Source organism: Schistocerca cancellata, chromosome 1 (genome assembly GCF_023864275.1).
Source record: "Schistocerca cancellata isolate TAMUIC-IGC-003103 chromosome 1, iqSchCanc2.1, whole genome shotgun sequence".
Taxonomy (NCBI): Eukaryota; Metazoa; Arthropoda; class Insecta; order Orthoptera; family Acrididae; genus Schistocerca; species Schistocerca cancellata.
In genome coordinates, this window is record NC_064626.1 from 905202377 (window position 1) to 905222682 (window position 20306).

Consider the following 20306-nt stretch of genomic DNA (forward strand, 5'->3'; position numbering starts at 1 on the left):
TCCAGACTTGTCCGAAAGAACAGACACCACACATTCATATAGCTGATTCGCCTCGACGTGCAAACATCGATGCTGTAGCATGAGGCTCGATTGGTGAGGTCAGAGGATCACTTGAGAGATGGAATGGTTTTCAGCGATGAAAGGAGATTCAGCCTGCACGAAAGTGACGGTGGTTTGAGCGTTCGACGTAGACCTGGTGAGCGCTGTCTCGTAAACTGCAGTAGTCAGAAACACACTGGTGCCACTTCAGGCCTTATGGTGTGCACACTTCGATGCTGTGGCTTGAGTGGAAGACGGGCTAGAAGTGTGCGTGCCCATAGTCCCATTGCTAATATGCAGTTCGCAACATTTGGTGTTGACACGTCTGGATTCATAAGTCATCTTATTTGCGCTGTGGTAGCTGCACTATCTGCCACTACTTCCTTGCAATACAACAATTCCGGCGGGCATCTGTGCCGCGTGGACGTCCAGAACCTCATCTACCCATGTGAGAATGTTCACGTGATCACTGGTACTAGCATCGTTGCCCAACTGATCCAACACCTCCAACTTATGTGGCAATTCTCGGAAAGGTCCATCCCGCCACAAGGAAGGCCACAATTTGACCCCTTTCAATTTCGCTCATATGGCTGTAGGAAGCCCGAGTGCGTCTCCGTATTATTGTTCTCTGTCTGCTTGCGTCACACGTTTGCAACACACTCAAAAGCAGTAATCACCTCTTTACTGATAAGTATGATGAAGACATGGATTACTGGTAAGTACAGCCCAGACCTTCGCCGCCTAAAAGAAGACAGCTGTAAAAGGAGCGACTGGTTTTGGTTGGTTGGGGAAGAGACCAAACAGCGAGGTCATCGGTCTCATTGGATTAGGTAAGGATGGGGACGGAAGTCGGCCATGCCCTTTCAAAGTAACCATCCCGGCATTTGCCTGGAGCGATTTAGGGAAATCAAGGAAAACCTAAATCAGGATGGCCGGACGCGGGATTGAACCGTCGTCCTCCCGAATGCGAGTCCAGTGAGACTGGTTTTATCTCATTTTATAATATGAGGCGATACTACAGCTCAGAAAGTTTATTCGTGCCCACAACAGCTCTAGAAGCAGATGTTTTATATACACTACGAAATCATTAGTCTCTTCAGTGTAAGTAGTAAGTTCATGACAGCGGACTGCAACGGGATACTACGCCAAGTTTATTTCATATTAAGCTGTAAATCACATTCCTGGTTGTAGTCTCGTGAAAATTTTGTCATTTCATGAATACAATGTAACTGCAGAGCCAAACGTAGGGAAGAAAAAGGTGGATGTTAGAGCACTCAGGACAGAGATCCACCGTTCAGGTGCAAAAGTATTTTTTCTGTAACTATACTGAGAACTATGCGTTCGCTTACGCAGTATAATGGGTAGTGGCTTACAGAATACATGATTTGAAAGTAAAAGTTTGTTTAAATTGAGAAAATTTTGAGTTTGTACAGCTTTTAAGAACATCTAAGTTAGTCATAGGCTATCTATCTGTTTTATACCGCGTCGCCAACATTGATTAGTGATTGAGTATGGAGTTGTCAAGCCGCCTAAAAATTTCCAATGCAGTGTCTTCTGAAGACAACAGATTTTCTTCTTCGGTTGCAAATGCAGTCTCCTTTTTACTTTTATTCCAGCAGCTTCCTATAACAGAAGCAGTACTGCATCAAAAGCTACTTAGTCCGTCATCATTAGAACTCTTCTGGCCGATAATCATCGACTACGTTTCTGATTATCCCAGTGAGATGTTACAAATGGGTGTACTGTTCTGACAACCGAGGCATCATTTACAAAATTTACGATAAAGTAATGGCGATCAGATGAGAATCAGCTGGCCTAAGTAGTCGAAACTACAACTTTGATTCAATCAAAACCGCATTAAAATCCCGACATCCCCATTCGAGGCCGCCTCTCTACGATCTTACTAAGGGAGTTATATACCTGAGTGTGTTCAGTTGTGAAACTTCCTGACAGAGCGAAACTGTCCGCTGGATTTGTACGGCTCACAGTTTAGTCAGTTTCAGGAACTACATTTTTACGATGTAAGATTGCGCTCTTGAGATGAAACACTTTCAGAACCAATAGGTTGTATTTTCTCTTTTAGTACCAGGACTAGCAGACTTGGCAGAAAATCCTAAGAAATTTTGGTCTTATGTCAAAGCGGTAGGTGGATCAAAACAAAATGTCCAGACCCTCTGTGACCAAAATGGTACTGAAACAGAGGATGACAGACTAAAGGCCGAAATACTAAATGTCTTTTTCCAAAGTTGTTTCACAGAGGAAGATTGCACTGTAGTTCCTTCTCTAGATTGTCGCACAGATGACAAAATGGTAGATATCGAAATAGACGACAGAGGGATAGAGAAACAATTAAAATCGCTCAAAAGAGGAAAGGCCTCTGGACCTGATGGGATACCAGATCAATTTTACACAGAGTACGCGAATGAACTTGCCCCCCTTCTTGCAGTGGTGTAGCGTAGGTCTCTAGAAGAGCGTAGCGTTCCAAAGGATTGGAAAAGGGCACAGGTCATCCCCGTTTTCAAGAAGGGACGTCGAACAGATGTGCAGAACTATAGGTCTATATCTCTAACGTCGATCAGTTGTAGAATTTTGGAACACGTATTGTGTTCGAGTATAATGACTTTTCTGGAGACTAGAAATCTACTCTGTAGGAATCAGCATGGGTTTCGAAAAAGACGGTCATGTGAAACCCAGCTCGCGCTATTCGTCCACGAGACTCAGAGGGCCATAGACGCGGGTTCACAGGTAGATGCCGTGTTTCTTGACTTCCGCAAGGCGTTCGATACAGTTCCCCACAGTCGTTTAATGAACAAAGTAAGAGCATATGGACTATCAGACCAATTGTGTGATTGGATTGAGGAGTTCCTAGATAACAGGACGCAGCATGTCATTCTCAAGGGAGAGAAGTCTACCGAAGTAAGAGTGATTTCAGGTGTGCCGCAGAAGAGTGTCATAGGACCGTTGCTATTCACAATATACATAAATGACCTGGTGGATGACATCGGAAGTTCACTGAGGCTTTTTGCAGATGATGCTGTGGTGTATCGAGAGGTTGTAACAATGGAAAATTGTTCTGAAATGCAGGAGGATCTGCAGCGAATTGACGCATGGTGCAGGGAATGGCAATTCAATCTCAATGTAGACAAGTGTAATGTGCTGCGAATACACAGAAAGATAGATCCTTTATCATTTAGCTACAAAATAGGTCAGCAACTGGAAGCAGTTAATACCATAAATTATCTGGGAGTACGCATTAGGAGTGATTTAAAATGGAATGATCATGTAATGTTGATCGTCGGTAAAGCAGATGCCAGACTGAGATTTATTGGAAGAATCCTAAGGAAATGCAATCCTAAAACAAAGGAAGTAGGTTACAGTACGCTTGTTCGCCCACTGCTTGAATACTGCTCAGCAGTGTGGGATCCGTACCAGATAGGGTTGATAGAAGAGATAGAGAAGATCCAACGAAGAGCAGCGCTCTTCGTTACAGGATCATTTAGTAAAAGCGAAAGCGTTACGGAGATGATAGATAAACTCCAGTGGAAGACTCTGCAGGAGAGACGCTCAGTAGCTCGGTACGGGTTTTTGTCAAAGTTTCGAGAACATACCTTCACCGAAGAGTCAAGCAGTACAGGGTGATTCAAAAAGAATACCACAACTTTAGGAATTTAAAACTCTGCAACGACAAAAGGCAGAGCTAAGCACTATCTGTCGGCGAATTAAGGGAGCTATAAAGTTTCATTTAGTTGTACATTTGTTTGCTTGAGGCGCTGTTGACTAGGCGTCAGCGTCAGTTGATGCTAAGATGGCGACCACTCAACAGAAAGCTTTTTGTGTTATTGAGTACGGCAGAAGTGAATCGACGACAGTTGTTCAGCGTGCATTTCGAACGAAGTATGGTGTTAAACCTCCTGATAGGTGGTGTATTAAACGTTAGTATAAACAGTTTACAGAGAATGGGTGTTTGTGCAAAGGGAAAAGTTCTGGACGGCCGAGAACGAGTGATTAAAATGTAGCACGCATCCAGCAAGCATTTGTTCGCAGCCCAGGAAAATCGACTCGCAGAGCTAGCAGAGAGCTGCAAATTCCACAATCAACTGTATGGAGAGTCCTACGAAAAAGGTTAGTTATGAAACCTTATCGTCTGAAATTGGTTCAAGCACCTGAACGTCAACTACGCGAGGCGATGGATCGGCCGCCAGGCAGCCCGTGACAGAGCACTTCATCACTGGCCTCCAAGAAGCCCTGATCTTACCCCCTGCGATTTTTTCTTATGGGGGTATGTTAAGGATATGGTGTTTCGGCCACCTCTCCCAGCCACCATTGATGGTTTGAAACGAGAAATAACAGCAGCTATCCAAACTGTTACGCCTGATATGCTACAGAGAGTGTGGAACGAGTTGGGAGTATCGGGTTGATATTGCTCGAGTGTCTGGAGGGGGCCATATTGAACATCTCTGAACTTGTTTTTGAGTGAAAAAAAACCTTTTTACATACTCTTTGTAATGATATACAACAGAAGGTTATATTATGTTTCTTTCATTAAATACACATTTTTAAAGTTGTGGTATTCTTTTTGAATCACCCTGTATATTGCTCCCTCCTACGTATATCTCGCGAAGAGACCATGAGGATAAAATCAGAGAGATTAGAGCCCACACAGAGGCATACCGACAATCTTTCTTTCCACGAACAATACGAGACTGGAATAGAAGGGAGAACCGATAGAGGTACTCAAGGTACCCTCCGCCACACACCGTCAGGTGGCTTGCGGAGTATGGATGTAGATGTAGATGTACAGTATGTAATCCGAAACTTTTCTTGCTACTCTTGTTTAACAATGTCCAACACTAGGCACGTAATAAACAGATATGTCATCAGCATATAGAGACGGAGAGAGAGAGAGAGAGAGAGAGAGAGAGAGAGAGAGAGAGAGAGAGAGACTGGGACGGGGAAGGAGGGAAAAAAGATCTATGATCTTACTTTTTAGAAATGATGCATAAATTAATGTTAATCCCTACCGAAGCAATTTAACTCTTCTGTGACAGTGATGAGTGGCTAATTACCTGTTGAAATTGTGGTTGAATACTTACTTGAGGAATGCACGAAGAACAGAAGTTTCAGCGGCAAGAGTTCCTTGTGGCGGAAGTCTGTGATGATCCGCCTGAAGAAGGCCTTGAGGAAAACTTTGGTTCCCATCTCGCTGGTGGCGGCTCGGCTGCGGTGGGGGTGCTGCTGGCAGGTGTCAGCTACTCGTGTTCCCGGTGGTTAGGCGCTGGCTGCGTCCATAGCCGCTTACTGTCCTGCAACACAGCCAAGTCGCCGGTGAAGAGCGACTCTCGCACAACGGCACTGCAGCAGTCACTGTCTTGCCTCTAGCGCCGTACTGCTAAGTATTTTCTCTAAAGAGTGCCGCAAAGCTGCTACATGCTTAAAGAACGCAATCACGAACAAGCATATTTATCGATGACTGTTTTCTGTCAAGGGAGTGTTTTCACATCACGAATACCATCACATCAGGTTGAAAGGACGTTCCTTGACGTTAAGTACATAATTATTACTTGAAATGTGTCTCTCACACACGCGTCCATTCTCTTACATTTATTTTCCTTATATTGTCTGTAGAAGACAGTGGACGCATGCATGTAATATGCTGCATTGGATATTACTTTTGAATACATCGCGGGAGCAGACAGTGATCAATGATATTACTAATAGTTACTATTAAAATCAGTCTATCACAAATTTATTTATTCTGATAACCGGTTTCGACTCCTCCTGTGGTCATCTTCAGACCAAAATTCTGTATGAGCAGGAGCCGCCTCCTGGTAAATCACTGCAGTGATTTACCACCAGGAGGAGACTCCTGCTCATACAGCGTTTTGGTCTGAAGACGACCACAGGAATAGTCGAAACCTGTTATCAGAATAAATTTGTGATCAAGACTGAGTTTAATAGTAACTATCTGCATCGGATAATTGTGTACTTCAGATCAAGAATCTTTCACTTAACCTGACGTAGTGATATTCGTGACTAAAATGATAACTGAAACCGAGTGTGTAAGTAGGCTGTTTATGTTTTCTTTATGTAAGTAGGCTGTTTGTGTTTTCTTATTGGCAACGTTACGTAGCGCTCTATATGAAAATCACTGGCTGCGCTGTGTGCAGTCTGTGGCTAGTTTGCATTGTTGTCTGCCATTGTAGTGTTGGGCAGCGGCAGCTGGATGTGAACAGCGCGTAGCGTTGCGCAGTTGGAGGTGAGCCGCCAGCAGTGGTGGATGTGTGGAAGGAAATGGCGGAGTTTTGAAATTACATATATTATGACTTTTGATGATATTAAGGTATTTTTGAAAGTCAGATTGCGTCTATATTATCCGCAAGACTCTTCAATGGTGATTGTGCACCTGCACAGTCACAACAGATGGCTGATGGCCATCTCTACAAAGACTACAGTGGGTCTACACCTTTGATGATTCATCAATACCATTATTTCTACAAGGACTGTAGTGGGTCTGCACCTTTGGTGGCCCACCTATACCATACTCTCTACCAAGACTATAGTGGGTCTGCTGTGGGATGACCTACCTACCAATATTCTTCAAAACGTCGAATGACTCTGCTGTGGGTTTGCTCTGTTGTGGCCCATTACCTGTCTGCATGTCAAGAGTCAGCACTGTCTTTCCGTTGGAAGGACAACACTACTTCTTCAAGACTGCATGGAAATCCACTACTTCCGTGTGCATTTTCTTTTACTGCTCAGACTTTGGGAAAAACACTGCAATTTTACTGTGATGACCAATCTGGACTGTCTTTATGGACTGTGAGAAAATTTTAGCTTTTGACCAACATTGTATTAATAAGTGTGTGCATTTGATATCTTTGTTATTGTAATTATGAAAAATTTTATCAAATCATTATTGGCCAGTGCCAAAACAATTTGTAAAATTTTTTGTGGGGAGCATGGGGGCTATGTAAGTAGGCTGTTTATGTTTTCTTTATGTAAGTAGGCTGTTTATGTTTTCTTATTGGCAACGTTACGTAGCGCTCTATATGAAAATCACTGGCTGTGCTGTGTGCAGTCTGTGGCTAGTTTGCATTGTTGTCTGTCATTGTGTGTTGGGCAGCGGCAGCTGGATGTGAACAGCGCGTAGCGTTGCGCAGTTGGAGGTGAGCCGCCAGCAGTGGTGGATGTGGGGGGAGAGATGGCGGAGTTTTGAAATTTGTTAGACTGGATGTAATGAACTGCTATGTATATTATGGTTTTTCAACACTATTAAGGTAAATACATTGTTTGTTCTCTATTACAATCTTTCATTTGCTAACTATGCCTATCATTAGTTAGTGCCTTCCGTAGTTTGAATCTTTTATTTAGCTGGCAGTAGCGGCGCTCGCTGTACTGCAGTAGTTCGAGTAACGAAGATTTTTGTGAGGTAAGTGATTTGTGAAAGGTATAGCTTAATGTTAGTCAGGGCCATTCTTTTGTAGGGATTTTTGAAAGTCAGATTGCGTTGCGCTAAAAAAATATTGTGTGTCAGTTTAAGCACAGTCTTGTATAATTTTTCAAAGGGGACGTTTCAAGTGTTGATAGTTATATAAGCGTTAAGCGACAATCGTCGACGTTATTACCGTCCGCGTATAGTCATCTTTCTAAATTAACATCATGTGTATTTAAAAAAATAATATTACTAGAAATATAATAGAAAAATGAATTTCGTCATGTACAGTCGTAAGAGTTACGCTATTTGTAAACATCATCACCATCTACAGTACACTGGATAACTGCACAAACGTATTTTAGTGTTTCGTAACTCGGTCGGTATAAACTGAACCCATATAGGATCCCTCTGCTGTCTGCAAACCTCTCTCTCAAGGGCCGGTATATGTATCAAGTCGAAATTTATGTCCAATACGGTCCCTTGGCGGTGTCAGTAATTTAAGCTTGTAAATCAATACAGTCATCGAAGATACGACCATAGATGTCACGTATTTCGATACTTGGAAACGCTTATCAAAACCGATATACGTTTAGGGCCTGTCTATTTAGCGGTGAAACACGTGTCTGGAAACAGAGGTCGAGGGATCAAAACTCGATCGGACAATGGATTTTTCATTCGGTTTTAAGCTAGTCTTCACCTATTAACCACATAATAAGTCGCCAGGAAGAACGCGTGATTCAGATTTCACGTTGATCTGTAGGTCTCTTACCCATGTTGGATACAGAGGTAGATAAGGGACACTCAAGTCGGTGAAGTGTCGACTGATATAAAGACTCGCTACACGAAATTGTTATCTATATACGTAATTAAGTTTGTACAGACCCCTCAACAGCAAGATTCCTACTCGCACTTATTAGGGTTTTTCCTATCTTTGCGTCACAGTTTTTATTTATTGAAAGAACCACACAATTTCGAAATCAGCTTTGGTCGTTACCATTTGTTTATATACTCGCATTTAAAAGGATAACGCTGTCTGCCGTCACACTAACGTCTTTCATGCAATCTAGTTCGTCCTTTGTAAATATGTAATTTAACACTGTAAAGTACAAACAGGCGAAAAGCTGTTTCATCCGACAGCTGAATGGTAACTCTTCGGTGGCTTGTCGAATAAATCTGGATAAAATTTTTGACAAATTATGACGGTATAGTTCTATGGAAACATGCCGTTACACCTTCTAGCAACAGAACTAAATTTAGCAAGAGCAGGCGTGGTCTGCAGGGAACAAAGTTTTTGAAAGCAGCCACAACTCGCACTATTTAGCTTTGATTTACCGGTTTCGCTCTTCAAATGAGCGAGAGCATCATCAGAATACACAGTTTAAAGTTGGTTAACAGGACTAAAGATTGCGCTTAAAGTTGGTTGTAGTATAGTACTTAAAATTACGTTTAAAATACAGTAGATTAAACTGACATTGGCGCTGTCAATGTCATCATTTTCTACTGTACTATAAAAGCAAGTTTAGTACAGCTAGCTTAATCTTCAGTGCTGTCAGGTAACTTTATATGTTCTGGTGATGCTCTTGTTCATTTAAAGAGCTAAACCAATAAATAAAAAATACGAAGTGGGACTTGTGGCCATTTTCAGAACCAAATTCCATATGGACAAAGTTGGCGAACAGTTGGTTGATAAAATGATTACTGTTTTTCGGCAGTATTACATTTTACAGCACACCCGTCAGATTCTTCACGGAGAAAATAGACTTACTCGAACACACGCTTACGCATAAAGATATTTGCTTGCATACACCAACAGTTATCAAGAGAGATGTGCGTGAGTAGCCTCCTCCTTGAAATACATGTGTTCTGTCGTTAACGTTGAAATCAAACTTTACAAATAAAGCTGAAGAAAATTCAATATCCTTTGAAACCTGGCATAATAAAACACTGGTTCTTTCTTCATCATTTTGTTTTCAAAAATAACATTCAAAAATTCTCCATAATACTGACTTTTTAAACTGAGATTCACGTGGCTAGTAGAAAATCACAGTACACATTTCTACTGTATCAACACCTAAGCTTATAGCGTACCTCTTACGCTCTAGTTTCACAAGGTGCCTTTGGGAGTGAGTTACTTATGGTTTCTGGGTTGGTTAGACTCCAAAGCTATCGGCCACGGCTCTGGTACGACTGCAGCTGCAGTGAGACAACCGCCTATGAGCGACTCAGATGTAAAGAGACACCTTGATGCTAAATGCAACTTTTTGTTGTCTGTTGAAACGCTTGCGTCATCAGCTTGTTTTGTACTCGCTCAAATGAGTGAAAACAGTAGAAGTGTTACGTGTACATACCAACTTTCAAAAAAAAAAAAAAATGAAGGTTTGTACGTACATCCTGTCTAACACGATCATGATGGATTATATGATGCGTATTGACTTAGAACCAGTGTTTAGTATAAAAGAGACCAATAATTCCTACAACTTCTACAAGATTTAATATTTTAAAATTCCGATATTTGCAGCTTTTTCGTATTTTATTTCTGTTTCAGCAGTGCCAGTTATTCTCAGGACCGTATATGAGAAGTCCACAAGTGTATTACGCTGTTTGGTTTGACCATCACAAATTACAGTAGGAATTTCACAGCATGAAACCATCAGTCCTTTAAGCACGTGTCTTATAAAAAATAACTGCAATGACCTACAACGATAGACCCTACAATAATCACCACAGTCCTGCAATGTTTGACTTCTAATTGCTGCAAAAATGAATTTCAGACATCTGAATATTTCCTTAAAAAATATTCAAGATTAATCATACGTAGCAAACGTATAATATAGCACAATGTTTACTATAGAGGCCTTCTGATTTTTAGTGGAATTACTATGACACTAAATCCTAACTACCAACTAGGTTACACCAGTGGCAGCAGCGCATCTTTTATCACGATGGAAGCAATGTAGCCGTCTATGTTCAAGCTCACCGGTGACCACGTGAGTTCCCGTATCTCGCGGAACAATGTAGCATTCGTTTCGACAGCTTCTGAAATGCGTATAGTTTGACGAGGCCTAGGGTAACCAAATTATGTTTACTTGGCTTCAGATCGACGCTCTACTTCAGAACTTATAAATGATCATGCATGAACATAGTGGTGGTGATAAAATCACTGATCACAGTGCGATTATCGTTGCCAGAGGAATGTGCACTCTGTCTGATATAGGTATCTTCCTTTCTGAACGCTATTTTAACGCTGAGATAAACATGTAACAAATTAGAGAATGAAATTTTCACTCAGCAGCGGAGTGTGCGCTGATATGAAACTTCCTGGCAAATTAAAACTGTGTGCCGGGCCGAGAATCGAACTCGGGACCTTTGCCTTTCGCGGACAAGTGCTCTACCAACTGAGCTACCCAAGTACGACTCACGCCCCGTCCTCACAGCTTTAATTGCATCAGTACCTCGTCTCCTACCTTCCAAACTTCGCAGAACTCTCCTGCATACCTTGCAGAACTAGCACTTCTGGAAGAAAGGATATTGCGGAGACATAGCTCGGTCACAGCCTAGGGGATGTTTCCAGAATGAAATTTTCACTCTGCGGGAAAGGTCCCGAGTTCGAGTCTCGGTCCGGCACACGGTTTTAATCTGCAGGAAGTTTCATGTAACAAATGAACTTACTGCACTTGTCAAGTCGAGAGATTTATTTATTTATCTCACTTGGTATGTATCTTACATATAACCAGACATTCTCAGTAAATATCGCAGTATGTGTAGTTTATGATTTGGAAAGATATTTTTAACTTTGTGGCCGGATGCCAGTCTTGTCGCTAGGAAACAATTAGACCAAGGAAAGGAAGTTTTATGCACCTTTTGTCTGTCAATCATGAAAGCTTTTTCTGTGTTTTATCGTATTTTAATTCTGTGTATCGTATTTTCTTAGACAGAGATTAGGAAAAAGTCCAGCCTTTGCCTGAACGAGCGTGAAAAAACAGCCTGAAAGCTCCATTCGGTCTGGCCGGATTGAATCAGTGTGTCTCAACACGTCTCACAAGGTTGGTCGCACTGCGTTAAGCTGGTGAACAGTATAATTACACTGTGTTAAGTGATTTCCTCGTTACGATTTTGTCTTTTGTGAGCAATGGCAGCTAATATGTGTGGGAGTAGAACGGCAGCAATCAAATCTGGTGAAGTAGCTGACTGATCCAGGAAGAAGAAAACTAATATAAGGTTAGCTGATGAGTTGGAGAGTAAACAGACAAATAAATATGAAGAAAGCATGGATAGTGTTGACAATGTGGCGGAAATACTAGTTCGCTATTGGACAGAAGGAAGACCACTGGAATATGTCGATGCTAACAGATGAAGCTTTAATTCTCTATTGAATCACGAGTGGTTTTGGGTAAGACGCAGGTCACTGGGCAATTTTTTCCGAAGTCGTGCGATTGAAATGGAGGGTATAGAGAAATGTTTATTATACCCAAGTACATCTAATGTGTTGGATGTGTCAGAGCTCTTATTTTTGTGTGGAATACTAAAGGTTGTCTGATAGTTGAGGAGAGCTATTAACAACAGTGACCAAAGAAAGATAAAAAAAACAGAGCATGTAGGTATCACGTTACTTATCTGGTTCAGTCCACCCTGAACATAGGAAGGACTGACATATGTTCCACAAAAAATCTGTCATGTACATACACGGTTAGCTCGAGGATGTGTGTGTCGTGTGTAGCTACATCATCACAGTAGTAAAGATTAGGGATCGGTAAATACACTACTAGTTTTAATTTTACTTTGTGTTGAAGTACTCCGCAAAATTTTGGGATATTGTGTAGGCAGTTCTTTCCAGTTTAAATTCTTAGCAAAATTACTTTTAGATATTTTAAATTTTTATGGGAGGGTAATTGGGCATATCAAGAAATATGGGAGGAACTGTTTGAAGAGGGAGGAACGATGTTCTTACCTTAGGAATTGTGCTTTGATATAGCTGCATGACAGTATAAAATTTGTAGTTACGTAATATGAAGACACGAATGGAGAAATAGTGGACCAACGACTTAACCCTGGAGGACTCCCAAGAGCGCATTTAATTTAATTATTCATTATTGTACTCTAGATGTAGTACTTATCGATGGAGGATTACCGTGTAAGATTTTTCCAAGTGCATTTCAGGTCGACTTCTCAAATGGTTCGAGTGCTTCCGGCTACCGCTATTTCTTTTTCTTTTTCAGAACAGCAGCTTGATCATTTATTTCGGTGTTTGGGAATTAGACAGCAAGGAGAGCATTAGGCCACAAAGTTTACATAACATTTGCTCCGAGGTCAAGCCGTTCAGGATGTAAACAGGAAGTTACAGATCGTGAATAAAATGTTTCTTTTAAGATATTCAGCAATGGCTGCGTTAGTTATGTACCAGTTCTCATTAAATGAGGTGTACTTGTAATTAACTGTGGCATACATGTTAGTTTTCCATTAAAGTAATTTTACAAATAAAATCATAAATCCAGAGTGAAATTTTCACCCTGCAGCAGAGTGTGCACCGATATGAAACTGTGTGCTAGACTGAGACTCTAACTCAGGACCACTGCGTTTCGTGGTCTAGTGCTCTATCGACTGAGCCACACAAACACGACTAATGCCCCGTCCTCGCAGGTTTATTTCCGTCAGCGCCTCGTCTCCTACCTTCCAAATTTGCCCGCGAAAAGCAAAGGTCAGGAGTTAGAGTCTCGGTCTGGCGAACAGTTTTGATTTGTCAGGAAGTTTGAAGATCATAAATATTTGATGCTTGTCATTGCATGAGGAATTCCATATTTCTCAGAATAACTGGTTATGAGTGAGTCCCGATTTAAAGAGCATAATATATACCGATTTGCTTTAACATGTTTTAAACATTTTTAATGTAAAGAGTATAGCAATGTTTCATCATTAAATTTGAAATAACCGTAGCTTCACACGACTAATAATCTAAATGGGTGGAAATTTCCGTATTCGTGAGTGCAAAAGGGAAATCAAACATCTACGATATTTGAACGAAGTGTATCCGTTAATCTTTGTACCTGCTATTTATTAATGCATAAAGTGAAAGTTTACTGTCGCAGAGAATTTAGGCGGTTGTGCATGTTGTTTTCATTTAGCTATTTTTGGAATGACAAATTGTTATTAAACATTGATATTTATGCTTTCGGGGATTTTTCTACTAAATATATGTAGTAAATCTGTTTGATTTCGAAGTGTTTGTAAATCACGACCACCACTTACTGTAGGACACGCCGGCGCCCATACTGTCCGACTTCTCACTGCGTTGATACTCATCCATTGCGAGGTTCAAGAATGTCGACAGATTCCACAGCAAAACACCTAAACCAATGGAAAAACTCCCAATTTCAGAAAATTGCATCTGTACGGGAAACTACAGTTCCGCCAAAATGCTGACTACGCTCACTATTATTGAGAGGCCAAAACTTCCCGAGTTGTCATGAATTGGTTGTCGTAATTACAAGGCAAGAGAGCCTCATAGATTCCTGAACTCCTGTTCGAGAGAGAGAGAGAGAGAGAGAGAGAGAGAGAGAGAGAGAGAGAGAGACCACTATGGTTATTGTAGGACACATGACTATTGACTGAACATAAATAGATATCTGTAATCAGTCACTTGTGAAATATTTGTTTATTTCCATTAATTAGTTTTCCGAACCTTTTCAGGCGCATCTCCAAAGTCAGAGGTTACCTATTTCTTTGTAGCGTGACGCTGTTGCTGGCTCCATGACAAGGTGATAGGAGACGTTGTCGTATCCCCGCGATTATTATACGGCAAGAGTGTGTGTGTGTGTGTGTGTGTGTGTGTGTGTGTGTGTGTGTGTGTGTGTGTCGAAAAAAGACTTTACTTATTGACAACAACAGTATGGGCTGTGTAGTTCATAATGGCAGCTTCCACTTTCATTAACTATTCGCCACGTAGTTAAATCAGAATTCTTTACAAACAGCATATAATCGAGATAAAACTCCTGGTAAAAGTAAAAAGTCGAACAATGCCCTTGTGGTTCCTCACGCGACGCCTTTCATAAATGACCTTGCTTTGAACTCTAGTCGTTCTCGAAATGGCCACGACGGCGCAAACACTATCTCATGAAAAGTATGCGAACACCGGTTAATAGAAACTAATCTGTGATGTGTCCACCTTTCGCCTTTATGACTGCTTTAACTCTGCTGAGGAAGTCACTGGGTGTTGCATTGGGTTCACTCCGGGACTCTGGGCAGGGTAGGCCAATCAGCTTCAGGAATGATGTCCACAAATCATGGTCTCACACGTGCTGTTTCATAATAACGTTCACTGTCACGCTGATACGAATAATCATCATCCGCGAACTGTCCTCTACTGTGCACAATGCAGAATACTGTAAAACGTGTTCATATTCTTCCACATTTAACGTTTTCTTAAACGCAGAAGGGGGACCACACACCAACCACGAATAACGCCCCCATACCATAACTCCTCCTCCTTACTTCACCGTTAGTACTACACATGATGGCCAGTAACGCTGCATCCCCTGAAGCACCGCTTAGCATTGACTGCAGAAATGTGTAGCTTAAGAGAAACTAATGGATCATTGTACACAATTCTTTCTAACTCCATACACACAGCCATTTAGCTACATGGACTGCTAGCAGCAATTCCGAACTCACCATTGATCACTTGCGCTCATTTCATACGACGTTTACTACCACCCTCCGCAATGCTCGAAGATCCTTATCCGTCAGTACTTGAGGTCCAGCTGGTGTCAGTTCAGCTGTGGTACTTCCTTTGCGTTTCCTCTTCTCAGTCATATCACCAACATTCGACGCGGGCAGCTTTAGAAAGGTTGGAATGTCCCTGATGGATTTGTTACTTGGGTGACTATCGCTAGTCATTGTTCCAAGTTACTGAGTACTCACTACTGCTGTGCTTTACTGCCAACACCTAACTCCCCGTCTCCTTTTAGTGTCATTCATGACACTTGGTGGTCAATTCCACCTTGCATTGCGGTGTCCGGATCCTTTTGATCGCATAATTTATCTGCAGCAAGCTACTTGGTATTTCAGGTAATACAGGGCTATTACAAATGATTGAAGCGATTTCATAAATTCATTGTAGCTCCATTCATTGACATATGGTCACGACACACTACAGATACGTAAAGAAACTCAAAGTTTTGTTCGGCTGAAGCCGCACTTCAGGTTTCTGCCGCCAGAGCGCTCGAGAGCGCAGTGAGACAAAATGGCGACAGGAGCCGAGAAAGCGTATGTCGTGCTTGAAATGCACTCACATCAGTCAGTCATAACAGTGCAACGACACTTCAGGACGAAGTTAAACAAAGATCCACCAACTGCTAACTCCATTCGGCGATGGTATGCGCAGTTTAAAGCTTCTGGATGCCTCTGTAAGGGGAAATCAACGGGTCGGCCTGCAGTGAGCGAAGAAACGGTTGACCCCTTTTTCTTCTGCGAAAAAAACTTTACAAGACACATGTATCTGGACATGCTGGAAAATTGGCTCATGCCACAAAAGGAGACCGACAGCGCCGACTTCATCTTTCAACAGGATGGTGCTCCACCGCACTTCCATCATGATGTTCGGCATTTCTTAAACAGGAGATTGGAAAACCGATGGATCGGTCGTGGTGGAGATCATGATCAGCAATTCATGTCGTGGCCTCCACGCTCTCCCGACTTAACCCCATGCGATTTCTTTCTGTGGGGTTATGTGAAAGATTCAGTGTTTAAACCTCCTCTACCAAGAAACGAGCCAGAACTGCGAGCTCGCATCAACGATGCTTTCGAACTCATTGATGGGGACATGCTGCGCCGAGTGTGGGAGGAACTTGATTATCGGCTTGATGTCTGCCGAATCACTAAATGGGCACATATCGAACATTTGTGAATGCCTAAAAAAACTTCGAGTTTTTGTATGTGTGTGCAAAGCATTGTGAAAATACCTCAAATAATAAATATTGTAGAGCTGTGAAATCGCTTCAATCATTTGTAATAACCCTGTACAGTGACGTAAGATTTTCATAAACCAGTTAATGGAAATCCCACTGGCTAACGAGAACAACACGTTTCTGTTGGGCAATGCCAAGCAGACTTACGAAGTTGAATTAATTAGGGTCTCGGGAAGATTCTCAACTGTACGAAGTTACCTTTGGGGGAAAATACGAGATAACGCTCTACTCCCTGCCTCTGCCCTACTCTGTTTCAGGCTGCGCCCTGAGGTATTACGTTCCCAACACCCATAGCTCCCACTGAAGTATTCTTCGTCTGTCGATCGCTCTAAATGGGAGCGGAGTTCAAATCCTCGCCCAGTCATCCGTTATTTACGCGTTTTCCCTACACGATCTCTGCCTGAATTGTTCCCTCACCCAACCCGCAGCCGAATGCCTTCCTCGTCCTTCTAGATCCGTGCCAATACTTTACTTTCAGTAAACGACAAGACGCCACTATCTGAAGAATCTTCAGAAGTTTCGATGTATTCCACTGTGCCTGGCCGGTGCGTCTGTCTGTGAAAGTACTATCAGGATTGCAAAACTGTCAGTAGCAATTCGATAAAGTTCATGTAATACTTTCTGTCGTTTTGTCTTTTGCACCAGCTGACTGCAGTATCTCTGCTCTATTCTTTCATTACTCCTGATGGAAACGGCAAATTCCCTCATATCTGCTCATGTACCTTCCGCTACAATTGATGGGGGGAGGGGTTCCTGTTGTCTCGTCTTTTCTTACGTGGTGATCACCCTTATGGCCCCGCTACGTTGTTTGTTCTTGCATGCGATGGAGCCATGTGCGTATTTTTCCTCTTGACATACGGATGCATATTAGAGTGAAATTTAAGGATAGTGGAGAATATTTTCCATGAGACACAGAAGCTACTGAATCGTTTGGCATCAAAGATGGCATATGTGTATCAGTTACTGGAAGGTGTAAGGAGGGTGACTAATTTACCTGTGAATCTGTTTCTGGCGGACAGGGTTATTTAAGGTTTCGTACTGTTTCTAGGTGGTTTTCCGCATATGTGAAGTGAAAGGACCCTTCTGCTTCTTTTCAATTCTCCAGAGGACTGACTTCAACTTGGTGGTTATTGATGCTTTTAACTAGAGAGTCTGACGCATTATCCCTTTCTTCTGGGAAATATTGTTGTAACTCCAAGTTTTTCATCTTTATCGAAAATTAACGACCCATATTCTGACTATTCCACATGATCTGAGCTCTACTTTCTTCATTGAAAGAATGAGTGTTGGTGCAGGAGTAATCAGTGAAAAGGTACCACACTCCCGCTATATTCCTTGCACAAAGAACGCAAGTTAGAAAGAGGCTTAAGTAACGACAATCAGCAGCCGCGTTTGGCATGTTGTTTCCAAAGAATAAGATTCATGTTTCCCACTATGACCGTTCATACTGTTGGATCACACACTGTCATGAACATGATCCTTTGTTGTGAGACAGGTATAAATGATTGGCAACTATTCCTAGAACTTCAGTTCACCCATCTCTTCTTCGTACTATTTTGGAAGTCGGACATACGGATTATAGCCCAAACGATTTCACGTCCTTCCCATACTACAGATGCATACACTTTGGCGTAGAGTCCGTTATTGAAGAGGGCCGATTGCTCGGTAGCAGTAACAATGAATAGATTTCAAAAAAGATTTTTAGTTGTCTTCATACTTTCCGGCTGTATCTCCGCATGATTTGATACACACTAATTGCTTAGCTGCAGCCAACTTTTACGTAAACGCACCCTGCTCTCTGCCAAGTTCTCGAGAGTAAATTAAAGTACACGATGTCCGTGACAGCCTATTTCACATTTGTAACATCACCAGTAATGATAATACTGTTAATGGTGGCATTGCATTATTATCGGTTAGACACTAACGGTGGTCAGTTCATGCATTTGTATTTAGAGCAGACAGAAGTGTTAGTTAATGATCTGTCTGACATTTATCCTAAATCAGCAATCGACAGCCATAACCCGTGTACGTGTGTAAAAATCATTTCGATTGAAATAATGACTGGGAATTTGGCAGAAATTTGTAGCCTCCACCTATTATGCAGTTCAGAATGGCTATATCCAAATTAAGAAACACGGTAACATTACTCTCTGACCCGTACGTCACAGTGGGAAAACTGGCTAAAGACTGGAGGAGAAAGGTCGTGAATCACTACTAATGCTTTATGGCAGTTTCTTAGAACATTAGCAACTAATGGGTCTGGAGAATGTCAGGAGGGGGGGTTACAACCTCCTCGGCGTAGACACACTGCTGCGCCGGACAAAATAACGGGGGTCCATTGTTTTTCCAGATTTGCTGTCTTTATTAGGCGTTTCCACAACCAGCTTGCGGCAATATTCCACTTACTGCATATTCTCTGCTGAACCTACAGGGAAAGTTTTTTTATAGTCGAAGGTCATACAATCGACGTTTTTAAAGTCATTTATTCACTGGAATATAAAGTTCAGTTTCTTAACCTGCTTTCAGGTTGCCTCAAAGAGGGATCGATTGATAGACTTCAGTAGAGAAACATGAAACTGCTTGCGAGATATTCTCGCATTTCAGCTGATAGAGGAAAAATCGGAAGCAAAGAATTAACGCAAGAACTTTTAGTCTAAATCATGTTTCACAGTAAAAGTTGCTTGTTTCAGTTTATGCACCTTTGGAGCCTACGTACGTAAAATTCTATTACTTAAGTACTTGAGTAGCTAGCATATTGATGGCACCACGACTGTCTTACTAGTGTTGCTTGTGGCAAGGTGAAAAATTAATCTTACTCGCTGGACTTCTCAAACCCGTTCACGTTCACTTGCCATGTGCAAAGAGCTCGGTGAAAGCTCTGATAGGAATGTCTGCTGGATGACATGCTGTCCCGTCTCGCATGAGGTTACAGCCACTTTACTGTAGTGTATTGCTTTTCTCCTCCGTTTTCTGCACGGTCTAAGTAAATGGAGAACAAGACTACTCTTGTGGATGTTAACGAGTTCCATTTTTACCAAATATCTGCCTCATAAAAACATGTAGAGCAGCTTGTTAGCGATTCCAGTAAGACCAGTTTGACATGATACGAAGTGTTGCTATTGCTCCGCCCACCTCAGACAGAACATCTACAGTTCGCTTCGTTAACACACTACGTCTGAGAATATATGCGAAAATTAAATGACTGTTCGTAATGAAAATTGTTAGTATTGTTCAATGAGATTTTAGTTTGATCGAACTTCTGAATACAGGATGTACCTCACAAATCCTAATTTTTGCTAAAATTTGTCATGGCCGGCCGGAGTGGCCGAGCGGCTAAAGGCGCTACAGTCTGGAACCGCACGACCGCTACGGTCGCAGGTTCGAATCCTGCCTCGGGCATGGATGTGTGTGATGTCCTTAGGTTAGTTAGGTTTAAGTAGTTCTAAGTTCTAGGGGACTTATGACCACAGCAGTTGATTCCCATAGTGCTCAGAGCCATTTGAACCATTTGTCATGGGAATCTGAAAAAAGTACATAGGACGATGTACTCACTTTTTATAGTTGTTTGCGTAATTGTGGTTTTCTTTTACTCAATGACTCAACGAGACATTTCATTCTTAACGGCACAAAGTAGCTCGAAGAACACAGTTATTGATTATTTTTCTGTTATCTGTACTGCTGAATGAGTTAACCACGCTGGTACCACTGACGTTTAGGATATATTCCAAATAACACAACTTTAGCGATGGAAGCTGGTAATACCTTACAGCTGCCTACCAGATAAAGCACAACAGAAGTGAGCAAAGACGCCAGTCTTTTGGTTAGCAAATGGAATCTTCATTAAAATTACAGCGCTGTCCACCAAAAATTCT

At 41.9% G+C, this 20306-nt stretch overlaps 1 protein-coding gene across 2 annotated transcripts in view; it reads right to left on the reverse strand.

Moving 5' to 3' along the window:
- The window catches only part of LOC126190952 (uncharacterized), a 349144-nt gene that overhangs the window by 119947 nt on the left and 208891 nt on the right, over positions 1-20306 (reverse strand). For both annotated transcript variants that reach the window (XM_049931608.1, XM_049931616.1), the window contains exon 2: positions 5133-5342. In XM_049931608.1, the coding sequence (XP_049787565.1) occupies positions 5133-5238 (106 nt within the window). In that variant the 5' untranslated portion in view covers positions 5239-5342. The remainder of the gene's footprint in view (positions 1-5132; positions 5343-20306) is intronic.